The following is a 12,657-nucleotide window of genomic DNA, read 5'->3' as shown; positions in this document are numbered from 1 at the left end:
TTAAAATTTTGAAAAGCTGGCTGTTTTTCCTTAAGTTCTGTGATGCACCCATCAAGCTCCACACGGGGGTGTATTTTACCCATTGTGGCCATTCTGGTGTTCTGAGTGGGGCCACTCAGGGCTTGAGCATTTAGACTTAACCAGGGTAAATGAAAGCATATATCCATCTGCACAAGCTGCTGCTTCTTTTTGTTGGCTCTCTGTGAGAAAGTAAATCTGTTAAACATTGTGTTAGGAGCAATAATAAGTGCTGTCTGACACTGGTGCAGACCTGTGTAGCCACATCTCTTGTCTGAGGTGAACCTGTAGGCTTCTAAATGTGACACTTCTGTTGTAGTTATGTAGACATGAAGCAGGGTTTTAAAAATCTTCAACAAACATTCTTAACTCTGAAAGTGAAACACCAGGCAAAAGTTAAGTCTGTCCTGCTTTGTTTTCGGCTCCCCCTGTGCTGTTAACCTAAAAACCTGATTGTCAAAATGCAGAGAAGTGCAAGGAATATTCAGGATGTCAGCAGTCTTTTGGCTGCAGTCTCTGTGTCACATAATATGGGCTTTCACATTTCGCTGTTGCACCACAGCACTTGAACACCCAGGAAAAGCCAGCTTGTTTAACACCATGTCAGCAGAACACTCAGTTGTGGAAGTTTGAGCTTCTGCTGCGTTCTGGTGTGTCCTTAGTATGCGTATGCTTTATGTGGAGATTTCTGGATGATAACGCTACTGTGTCAGAAGAATTAACTTTGTAACAGTTCTGGAAGAATCGGAGACTGCTGCTGAGTGAAATGGTGAAAGCTGACTCGTGGGCTTGTAACTTGTGAATGATTGTGAACATACCCTTAAAAACCTCCTTCTTACGTGTGTTTCAGTGCAGGTTAATCCTACAGCCGTTGTGAGTAAGAGGATTGTTTTTGTATTTCCCTGGGGGTTTATAATTTTATGGTTAGAGGAAAAGTGCTCCGTTCAAAATCCAGAAGTACCCTTCTGGGCTAAAGATGTTTTTCATGTCTTCAGCTTTTAATTGGCTCTTTGCATTGTACAGCAGGTATCTTTCTCCTCTTCTGTTTTGTTGCTCTTGCCTCTCTTTAGGATTTTATTATTTTGTGTGTGTGTGCTTGCACAGGTAAAGGAGGTGTGAATTTGAAAGGCTTGTACTTGCTGCTTGTGGTTTGATACATGACTCTGCAAAATTGTAACTTTAGAGATCACTAGAATAAGAGTAGCTCCATTTTTTTTTCTCATTGTTGTCATATTTTCTTCACAGACTGTAGCATTTTGGAATTTTGGTTTGTTACAATTTATACTTGATTAATTAACTCTCCAGAGGCTTTTTGCTACTGCTTTTCTTTGGTGGATAGTCCTTTTCTTTTTCCTGATTAGAGTTAGGATTTTCAAGCAAGGAGGTTGTTCTGATTCTTGGCTGAAGAAGGCTAGGCTTTCACAAGTTCAGGAGTATTTTCCTGACATTCTAGTCAGTGTTTTAAATATAATTTCCAAATAATTTTGGGCAGGATGACACATTGTTAAAAAAATTAATAAAGGAAAGGATAAGATAGCATTAATTACTTAATATAACTACAGTTATTTTATTTGTATTGGAATATGTTTTTACATGTTGCCTATTTTTCAAATGTTGTTTCTCTGCCCGTAATTTTTCAACTATTTTGTTGAGAATGTTCTTACGCAGTTTAGCTGTCAGCAAAGAAAAGGTAGCTTTGTACTTTTGATAATTCGACAGTATTATGTGCTGTACTTCTCAAAATCTAAACTTCCCAAGGTGGCCAGTACACTGAGAAGTTAAATACAGAGATTGTACACACTTAAAGATGTTTCTATGCATATATATAAAGTCTATTTTGCAGATATGACTGGAAAGTGAGGGTATCCGTCCTGGAAGGTGTTCCCTTTGAAAGTTGGTGAAAAAGGAGAGTGCATTTTAATTAAAAAGAATTAATATGAGCAGATGATTCTTATGCTGTCTGGAGTCCTGTTGCTGCCCGTGTGTGTAAATGGCTGTATTTACTGACAAACCTTTCGAAAATATTTTCTCTGAATTCCTGAAACACAGCAAAGGTTATATGTAGGTGTGAGGTAGGGGGGTGTAAAATTACAGCACTGAAGGGTACAGCTGGCAATGTTTTCTCTCACCAAGGTTTGTGTCTTTGGTCAAGGTTCCTGTGGGTGGACTCAGTGAAAGAAATCTCTCTTTATTTCACAGGACATGGTGATGTGCAGCATGTCCCACCTAGAGCCTGTAAGGGTGGCTGTTCTATGTGTGCTGCCCTGCAGGGAGCACCAAAGGAACGGGAAAAGGAGAGGGAAGGGCTTGCCATGGCTGTGAGCACACAGATTGTTGTCTACACACTGACTCTGGTTCTCCCTCTCCTTGTCTTCCGCTGTGTTTTTGTGTCAGAGGCACCCCTCCAAATGGCTGGTCAGCATGCAGTGTTGGAAAAGGGTTTTTTTAAGTGTCTTTTTATCATTGATTGAAATGGCTTGCCAGTTTTCTTCATACTCAAACAACTGTATCACTTTTATACTTGTAAACCGGTTTGTGGGGAATATGCCTACTGTAAAAATCATCTGCCCAAAGCTACAGGAGGATTTTTTGTGCTAACCAACAAGACCATGCAAGAGTCGCCACTCAGAATGTAAGCTTTCTTCCTAAAACAAGCCTTTGTGGCTTCAGTGGCAGGACTGTCCATCTTGCTGCTTTTCTTCAGGCTGTAGATAGCTGAAAGCTCTGCTTTAGGTTGACATTTGTGTTGCTGTGTTAGTACAAAGCTGCTTTTAGTCACCTTTTTGCATCAGAAAACTGGCCTCGGTGTCTCCTCTTTCAGCAGGGCATACATCAATTTTGAAATGCAGGGCAGAAGAGTGTGGAGGCCTGGAGGCCAGCTTTGAGATCAGAAATTATTTCTCTTGATCTCTGGTCGGTGCATAACAATTACTAGACTTGTAAATTTCACTTGCGTGGAGATGAGCTCAATTTTGTAGAGGAAATGAAAAAGGTAGAGGTAATTGCAGAGAAAGTAAATGTCAGGGTTAAATTTGGATTTTTACCTTGACAATTCCAGATTATTTTTCTTCAGAGAATGCTGCTTCTTTCTTTGTCTTCAAACTTCAGCAGCAGTAAATACAGCAAGTAAATAAAGGAGCTTATGAATGCTCTATCCTGTCTGTTTTTAAATGCTGGAGTAATTCTAGATGCCTTGTTTATTTGAGTACAACTGTTGATTTTTTTTCCAGGCACTTACTAAGCTCGTAAGCCTGACTGGATTCACAAGGCTCTTCCTCTCCTGTGGTTCTTCCCAATTACTGTATCTGTTATGCTTTTGAGGCCTGAAGTAGGGCAGTGATCTGTTCATGTAACCACCATTATTGTTGCCTTCTGACTAAATATGACTGTCCTGTTTAGAAAGGCAATATAAGAGAACACTGTAAATGGAGTTTTGTGCCAGAAAAACCTGCTTTTATAATTTGTAGAAAGAAGTAGTGGGAACCAAATAGATTCTTACCAGTAAAAGTACTGTAAAGCATTGACTTATGAGCTTAGTAATTTCTTATCCTCTGTGTGTTTTCAGTAGTAGGCACAATATTTGCCATTAATCAGTTGCTGATCATGGAGTTTGGTTAAGGGTAGTGAAACCTGTTGCACTGGTCGTTTTGTTTCTTCATTAGCAGGTTTATTGTCTGATACATCTGTGTTGTCCTCGCCTGACTTTGAGAAGTATCTATGAAGCAGTGTAATATGTGGTAAATATTTTTGCAAGGGCAGTGGGAGGAGAAAAATCAGGAACATTAAGCATAAATTCTAAACAAGTTTTTGGACTACGATGCCCTCCCTCAGGGAGGAGGAAAAGAGCAAAGCCCTTTGGAGTAAAAGCTTTTGTCCTTGTCTAACTATGACTTTTCCCAAAGTCTGGGAGAAACACATTAGCTTACTACAGAAAAAGATGAAGAGTGGTACAGAATTATAATGTAGATTTTTTAAAAAAAGCCCTCTGTGCAGCATTCTCCACGATAAGCATTTCAGCAGAGCTAGGTTGGTAGTGAGGGTCTTTCAGAGTTGATCTTGGGATCCATCTCTTCAGTCCTTGAATTCCTTTGATAAGAATTTGAGTACAAATCAACAGATGCGTGATAACATTGAAAAACGCAAGGTTCAACATTAGTACCTGTCTGCCTAATTGAGGGTCAGACTTAGGTAAACAGCTCTCAAATGAGCAACATGGATTAATTGGAATCAGGTTCATTAAAAGGTGAAGCCCTGAAGATCATAGATCCTGAAATGTCTGGGGAGAGTAGTGATGGTATTCTGCTTCAGGTGTGCTGGCCACCTGTTCCCAAGGGCAATGACTTTCTACCTTTGGAAAGAAGTGCCTGGAGCCTGTGGGAAACTGTGACTGACATGAAAGGAAACTAAAGAGCTTGGCTTAGCTCGCAAGTTTTGGTGAAATTATGTAAATGTTTTATACTAGCAAGCACCAGTGGATCTGGGAAGGCTCCTCATGCTTGAATCATAACATCAGCATAAGAACAAATCAGTATTAATAGTCTATGAATTAACTTGGGGTGGAATCTAGGAAAAGACTTCCAATATCAGAGCAAACTTTGTAGCAGCCTCATGGTAGAGGTAGCAAACAACCTTGTCTGTGGGTGCATCAGATTCCTGATGAAGATTGTGGTGTGGAAGATGGTTTGTGGCTTGGTGTCGGAAGAGATCCTTTCCAGCTTTGTATTCAGTTTCTCCCAACAGCTCAAGAAATTCAGCAATTTGTCTTGCCTATGTAATTATACATTAAAACCGATGCAAGTACACTGTTCACCTTTTCATTAGGATTTATGAAATGAGTCTCTGAATAAACTAATGATTCTTGCCTCTTCTATGTTAGCATTTATATGAAGTAGGAGAAGTGAAAACTGGTGTGTGAGAGGGAAGGGGGGAGGATGTGTGATCAATGGGAGCTGCTTGCCTGGATGGAACCCAGCATGCCCTCCTTGCTTAGCTGGCAAGAAGTGACTGCAGGGAACAACTGGGAAACTCAGCAATCATGATTTCATGAAACCCATTTTTAGTTGCCTGTCTGGGATGCAGTTGATGACTGGTATTTCTTTGGAAGACCTCAGTTTTTCAGTTAGGAGTCAGTTAGCTCTAGCTCTTTCTTGAACAGATTGCATGGCATAATATATTCTTGAGGACATTGCGTTCATTTTCTGAGTAGTAGGGAGAGTTTCGCATCTGAATTCATAGGGGACAGAAGAAAGTCATCTTGGCCTGTAAGTGTGCTGTTTCTGAATCTTTAGGGTAAAGTGTTTGTAGATGAATTGATGCTCATTCTTAAAGTTATTGCCATGAAGTACAGGCTCTGTTTATTGTGCTGTGAAATTTTATAAGGGTAGAGGAAAAATGGGATTTGGTGAGGTCTGAAATACATTTTGAACCCTAATCAGGTTGAATAAAGCTAGGAAGCCTGAAGGTTTGGTTTATGGATCTGTAGTTATGAGTAAAATAAATCATAATCTATGAATAGTTTCTCAGTTTGATGGATCAATAGGCTAGGTGTGCTTCCCCAAAATTAATTTTCACTTAATAACCAATGGCTGTGCTGAAGTTAGGTTCTCAGCAACCTAATTTGCTAGAGGCAAAGTTTAGGATGTTGCTTTTTTCAGCCTTTCACTGTTCCAGCAGCTGGAAGATGCAGTTGTCCTTTCTAAAAAGCATTGAAAGGGTTTCTCTCTCTCTCTCTTTCTATCTTTGTTTTTTTATTCCTCTTTGAAAATGGAACATCTATGTTTTAAATCTAAATGAAAATGGATCACACCTGACATACAGGTTGTAGCACCGTTATGCATTTTCCTCTCTTAGCAGAATTAATGGCACAGTTATTTCTCACTATGCCTTCAGTCACTCCAATTAGAGCTACAAGAGGAAATTCTATGCCACTGGAATGTTATGCTAAAATTGATGTATCTCACCTTATATATTCGTTTTTTTATTCTGAGAATTAGTATTGTATCCTCTGCAAATGATGTGTTTCTGACCTCCTAGGCTAGGCAGTGATGAAAGCCAGAATAGGCAAGCGCTTTTTATTTTAGCCTGTTTCTTGAACTTCTGTCTCTAATAGGAGAATGATGAAGTCTGCAGCTGACTGCATTTTCTTGCAGGTTCATGCTCTAGTAGTTAAGAGTTGGTTTAAGTCCTTTTGCTCCTTTGAATAGGTGTGACCCAATCAGTTCATTGTATTCATTTGAGATAGGACAGACTCCCTTATCTAAATCACTATTCTTTATAAAGCAGTTAAGCAATGCTCTGAAATGCTTTGGAATGTAATCTTGAAATTGCTCGACTATTTGGTGTATTTTCAGTTTTAAAGGGGCAACTTGAATGACATTACAGAATTTTAAATTTGTACTTAAGATCCCATGGTAGATTACTGTTAGTAATCATAAGATATCTCTGATGGCAAGAGTTCACAGTAGAGTGAACATCCATTCAAATGAGAGACCTATGTAAATGATCTTCCCCTTTGCAAATGGCAGTGTCCCTGGGCATAGATAGCAAAAAACTGTAAATTGGCTCAGTTATGTTAAGCTTAAATTTCTTTTAGATTTTTGTAAGCTGTCAGCTGGAGAGCAGAAGTAATTTGTGTTCCAATTTAGGATATAATCTGTTCTTAAACTGATTGATGTATGTGGCAAGAATACAGGCAGAGAATAAAGACCAGCACTGAAAACTGTAACGGCCTTTTCTCCTCCGGATTTCCAGTCCTTTCAAGAATTAAGAAGTTAATGGTGGCCCCTGTATTGGCAAGCTTTAGCCAAAGATTGTCTCTGTTCTCTAGGAGAAAACCTCTAGTTTGTTTTTATGTTCAGAACCACCATGGTTCTGTAGCCTCATGGTGTTATTTGCATTGTTATTTCACTGAGGCAATAAATGCTTCAAACTGCTTCACAAGGATCCAGTTACTGCATAGTAATTAGTATATGTCTTTAGTCTGTCCTGACCTAGACCACCACAATAATAAAAATTATGTCAGTACTGGTATGCAGAGAGGGTTTTTGGATTGTGGAAGGGGCCTGCACAGCTGAAGCACAGCCACCTGAATGTCCAGCAAGGCTGAAACTGCCTGTGGCTGCTGAGTTAGCTTTCCTAGGTGTAATCCTGTGGAACATGGGGCTGTGTGCTCTTGGTGGTCCTCAGCACGCGAAGGATGTGGACCTTTTGGAGCTAGTCTGGAGGAGGCCATGAAGGTGTTCAATGGGTGGAACACCTCTCCTATGGAGACAGGCTGAGAGAGCTGGGGTTGTTCAGGCTGGAGAAGAGAAGGCTCTGGGGAGATCTTGGAGAACCTTCCAGTGCCAAACAGAAGGTTCTTTATAAGAAAGGTGGAGACAGACTTCTTAGCAGGCCTGCTGAGAGTAGATGTAAGGAAGGGATTTTGTGCAGTGAGGATGGTGAAACACTGGAACAGATTCCCAGAATTTTTTTTTTTTTCTCATTTCTCTTGGCTCCATGGTGTAAATGGAAGTTTGCCTACATCTGGAGATGAATGCCACCTGCCAAAGGGATGAAAACATAATCCAGTTTGTTGCAGACTTATGAAAGGGGGAACATTTTGGGAGGTTTTGGAAGACGGCAGTGCCTCAGGTCGCTTGCAGTACATCAATCACAGCACAGTAATAACAAGGGGAAATGCTACACACAGGTGGTCAGCAAAGGCAAATGAATTGTTGGATCCTCCTACAGTAAATATCTTAACTCCTTTTCATGGATCCAATTATTGTGTAGTAAATCAACATGCGTGTTCAGTGTGTCCTGACCTAGACTTTTAGCTGTTCAAACATTTGTGTTTGGAAGAACACATCTTGGTTTTGTTCCTTGTGGGAAAAAGACTGTTGTCTGGAATAAAACAATAGGAAATAAAGGAGACTAAGTAGACATTTGAAGCCAGTACCTTGATTGATGCAGTGGACAAGAAACAAACTTTAATTTTCTCCCTGAAAATAGATTATGCACGTTAGTCACATTGCAATATTTCTTACAAATCTATGACAAACTTGGTGCCTGGGTATAAAAGAAGTAGTCTGGAGTCATCATCTTTGAGTGATTGGTACAAGTGCATAAAAATACATAAGGAGAGTGTTAAAAATTAGACATTTGCAAACATAACATGCTTTTTACATGATTCAAGGGATTTGCCCTAGTGCATGCAGGACTTTAACTGAAGTTGTGTGAAGTATTAGACAGTATTATTATTAAAGTTTAGGAAAAAAATCCTTGATGGCTTATCTGTGGTGAAGGAGATTGTTCAGTAGCAGCGTGAGTCACTTCCATCCTTAAAACTGGGGAGGAATTAACAAGTTCATATTTTTAATTTTCAAGAAAATATGCTTTAAAAATAAATGTAAATCCAAGGATAGGACAGATTGTTGTAAAGTGTGTGAGAATTATAATGCTTTCAGCAAACTACTGTCAAATTTGACTATCCTGAGGACTTAAGAGGCAGTGACCTGCTCTTAGTTTTGCTGTGGGGAAGCAACTGCCTGGTTGGAGATTAATTCCAAAGCATTTGGCAGGTGCTGGGATGGCATGTATGGTACAAAATACCAAAAGCATCCTTTCTTCATCTGCTGGGGGAAAAAGAGCTGGCTCCCTGTTTTTGTTTACTTCCATAGAGGGAAGCAATATGTTGCGTTCTGTATCCTTACAGAGTTTTATGAAATAGTTTTTGGATATTCAGGGAAAAAAACCCCAACCTTTAGAAGATGGTGTTAGCTTGTAGTAATAAGCTCATAGCAGACTGGTTGTCTTTGTTTTCTGTATACTGGGAGTATCTGCAGAAAAGCAAGAAGAATTGACTGTGTGTGCAGGCAGTTTGTCTTAAAACATGACTGCAGATGTGTCAGTGCAGAAATGCTGTTACAGGAGCTTGCTTTACCTCCTCAAGGTAGCATTACAGAGTCTTCCTGGAGAACTGAGAGCATTCTTATACATGACAGCAACTAGCAGTGCCACTTGAGCTATTGGTGCTGTGAAAGTGTGGGTGATGCATCAGTGCAAGCAAGTAAATGTATGTGAAGCTCCAGAAATTGTGGTGGAGAGGGAGGAGTTGAAGACAATTTATGTAAGATATGCATCTGAACATTTTGCACAAGTCCTTGCTTATGGGGACTTCAAGGTTGGATGTCATGGTGATCTTACCAAAAAAAAAAAAAACCGCCCAGGCATTCCCTGAAATGTGGTTATGATGATGAAAACCTTCTGCTCTGTTTATAGTAGGTGTACCCTCTGCATTCAGGGAAAGAACAGGGCAAATGGGTCAAGAGATGAAAACAATTTTCTTCCCCACATTTCTCAATTTACTTTTTCACTGTGTTTTACACTCATACTAATAACTTCTCATGGAAAAATTAATTATCTGATTTGATTCAGCACAGGAGACTATTTGGGAAAGGGACATGTTCCTCTGCAAAGTGGTTACAGTGACATGTTCAGAAGACTGATAAACTTGACATAATGATTGAAACGGCTCTTCAGTATTTAAAACTTAAAGTATACTTAATTAGGTTTGTACTGTGAACTTTGTTTTCATTAAGACTGTTTTTGTGCTTTAGGTGAAGGCACTGAAAGAGAAGATTGAATCAGAAAGGGGGAAAGATGCCTTTCCAGTAGCTGGCCAAAAACTAATTTATGCAGGTAATGGATATTCTGAAGATAACTTATCTGAACCTGCCTTATTTTATGTTGTTGTTTGACTTGGATGTGAATGTTAAGTCTTCTAAGAATTCTAAGAACTGAAGTACAGACAGGATAAAAACCGCCACAAACACAAAAATTAACTCAGTGTCAAAGGGAACTCTTAATTTTGAATTAGAATTTTTTAGGTTTTAATGCATGTGTGTCTGTCATCTTTTTCTCTTGCAACATGATGTCTTAGGGATATGCTGGGTGAAGAAGAAATGGCTCTTTTTTTACAAGAATTCAGGATTTAAGCAGGTCAAAGCTGGTGTTCTGGCTTAATTCTTTTCTTGTTTAATTTATGCTGTGTATAGCTGAAGCATTGCTGTATATACCACAGAGAATTAAAAACCAGATTATTTCTTTTGGATTGACAAAAGAAACCCACCACCAAATCCTTACAAAAGTACTTTCAATACTTTTAAGCTCTGTCACTAGAAATGTGCATTATGTACTAGCAAAAAGCAGGCTAATGTCAGTTAAAAACATGAAATTAACTTTATTTGAGCTTTATTTTGCTTGCCTTGTTCATTCTGGAGCTAATACAGAAATCCATTTTTTTGTTCTCACTTCATGTCAGAACTTTGGTGCTATTCCAGTACTCCCTCTAGTGTTTTGTTTTTCCTCTAAAACTGAGTTTGAAAGAAACTTTGGTGGACTTTTCACTTTTGTCATTTACTGCTTTGTAACAAGTATTGTCTCTTTCACTTGTGATAAACCAAAGACACTGTTAACAGTGGAGAGAGGCTAATGGGAGAGAAGTTGTGAGTCTCTGTGTTTGTACAGCTCCTCTGGAATACATCTCCTAGCAAGTTTTATGTCCCTGGTACTTCAGTGCGGGGAGTGCATGTTAAGAACATAAAGGTGGAAGTCTCATGCACAGCCAAGAAATGTGAACCAGGCAGAAGGCTTTGTGCAATGTGTGTAACTGCATGGCACTCTTAATATTGTGTACTGTGATTGCAAAAATCAAGGATTGCTTAAGGTTCTGTGACATGACTTGAGTGTTTTGTGAAGTCAGAATGTATCTGCAATATTGAATAATCCTCACAAGCAGTAGGAAATATAGGAAAGAAGATTGAGAATATAATATTATCCAAAGATGGATTCTCTTTCTTTCTTTTTTTTTTTTTTTTCTTGGACAAGCGATATGAGGGTATATTGATGACATTTTTACTTTTATTAAAATGAGCTGTAGATTTTCATAGTTTGGTAAAGCAAAGCGATACCCCCAGCTGACTTTGATTAGAGAGGCAGTTCCATTGTGTTGACATCTGAATTAGGATGAGCTCTAGAAACCCCGAGAGTGGTGTGTTCTGAGAAGACAGATGTCTGTATATATACTTTCATAAAGTATATATATTATATTGCATACGCATTCATTAAAGCCTTCCCCGAAGTGCCTATAAAAATTGTGAGTAAACCCTTGTGGGTTCTGAGTCAGATGCTACAGGTATTGCTATTACTGCACTACATGCAATACTTCCTTGAATGTTTGACCTGCAAGACTGGTGGAACCAGTGTTCTGAATGCCATAAAATGTATGTGTTGCTTGATTTCCTTGTAATCATCAGGATAAGGATGTGTCCTTGTTGCAGTCCACTAGAGAGGTTGTGAAATGGAAATAGCCTGTGGCACATCTTCAGGAAATTAATCAGTTTAAATTGTAAAATATTCCCTGAAAATTCTGTAGTAGAAATCAGTGCTATAGAACTCACTGAAGCACAGACTTGTTTTTCTGAATTGTGGTGCTACCTCTAAGTCAGCTGATTCTAAGAAAAGGCAAAAAGTATATGGCTTACTGTGTTCTTAAGTTTTTGTAGAGGTGATGCAAATCTGTTTTGTCACAGTACCACCTCTGCTTATGAAACATCAAAAGTTTTAGTACAACAGATGTTTCAAGGTTTGTCTGATAGCGTTTTCATCCTTCTGTCAGGGTGGCAAGTTATGGAATAGTTCTAGCTTTTTCTAATGTTTTAGCCTTGCTAATTGTTGAAGTTGCAAGTTTACACACTTGTTATTGCAGGTAATGCTCTTATGTGAAAAACAAATGGAAGGTAAGTAGAAAGGAATTTCCCTTACTGTGTAAGCAGACATAAGTTACTTGGTTAAGCTTTTTGTGTGTTAATGCCTTTCCTCTGTATTACATGTATCTTTCTTGAGGATCTTTCCAGGTTCCAGTGAATCTTTCCAGATTTCATGCTTTTATTTTAAATGGTTTTAAAGCATCTTCAACACTTAGGGCAGCAGCCCTGAAGCTATTCACTACTCTGTACATCATATGAGGAAAATTGTGGCTCTGCTGCCAAAGCTTAATGGCCAAACTGCTTTTTGTTGGGTTGTTTAACATTTATTTATAAATCTGCATAAAACATGTTTTGTGAGGAAAGCCCAAGATCAATTATTAATTCGTTAAACAATTTCTTAATTTCTGCCTGTTTAATTTCCCAGGTAAAATCCTTAATGATGAAACTGCTCTTAAAGAATACAAGATAGATGAGAAGAACTTTGTGGTGGTCATGGTGACAAAAGTGAGTAATCGATTCTTTTGAGTAGGAAGCCTCATTAATTTAATTCTGTTTTTTCTTGTGATGAGTGGTTGTATATGCCCATCCTTAAAACCAGTGGAATTTCATCATATGCAAGTTCAGGTCAACAGTACAAAGCTTGTGTGAATAGATAAAAAATACTGCTTCACAGTCTTGGTTTGCCAAAGGTTTACTTTTATTAAAAGATTTTTGCTGTTGCTCTGTGCTGAATGTTTGTATCAAAGAAAAAAATTGCTAATGACTGATTTTACTGTTTATTCTTTCTTTTCTCTCTGTTATTTTTTCCCTTTTATTATTAAAAGGAGGAAGGCAACCTAGGTAGTTTGTTGTTAAATCCTCTCTATGGAACTCTTCCAGCCTTGCCATG

The 12,657-nt window shown here is 38.7% G+C and overlaps 1 protein-coding gene across 1 annotated transcript in view; it reads left to right on the top strand.

The window, feature by feature from the left end:
• Positions 1-769: 769 nt before the first annotated feature.
• The window catches only part of RAD23B (RAD23 homolog B, nucleotide excision repair protein), a 32,051-nt gene continuing 20,163 nt past the window's right edge, over positions 770-12,657 (top strand). Inside the window, exons 1-3 of the mRNA XM_041464549.1 lie at positions 770-787; positions 9,618-9,699; positions 12,193-12,272. Coding sequence (XP_041320483.1) covers positions 785-787; positions 9,618-9,699; positions 12,193-12,272 — 165 coding nt within the window. The 5' untranslated portion in view covers positions 770-784. The remainder of the gene's footprint in view (positions 788-9,617; positions 9,700-12,192; positions 12,273-12,657) is intronic.

This window comes from Pyrgilauda ruficollis, unplaced genomic scaffold (assembly GCF_017590135.1).
Source record: "Pyrgilauda ruficollis isolate IOZ18807 unplaced genomic scaffold, ASM1759013v1 scaffold180, whole genome shotgun sequence".
In the NCBI taxonomy this organism is placed as follows: domain Eukaryota; kingdom Metazoa; phylum Chordata; class Aves; order Passeriformes; family Passeridae; genus Pyrgilauda; species Pyrgilauda ruficollis.
The sequence above is the reverse complement of the archived record's forward strand: the minus strand, read 5'-3'. Positions and strand labels throughout refer to the sequence as shown.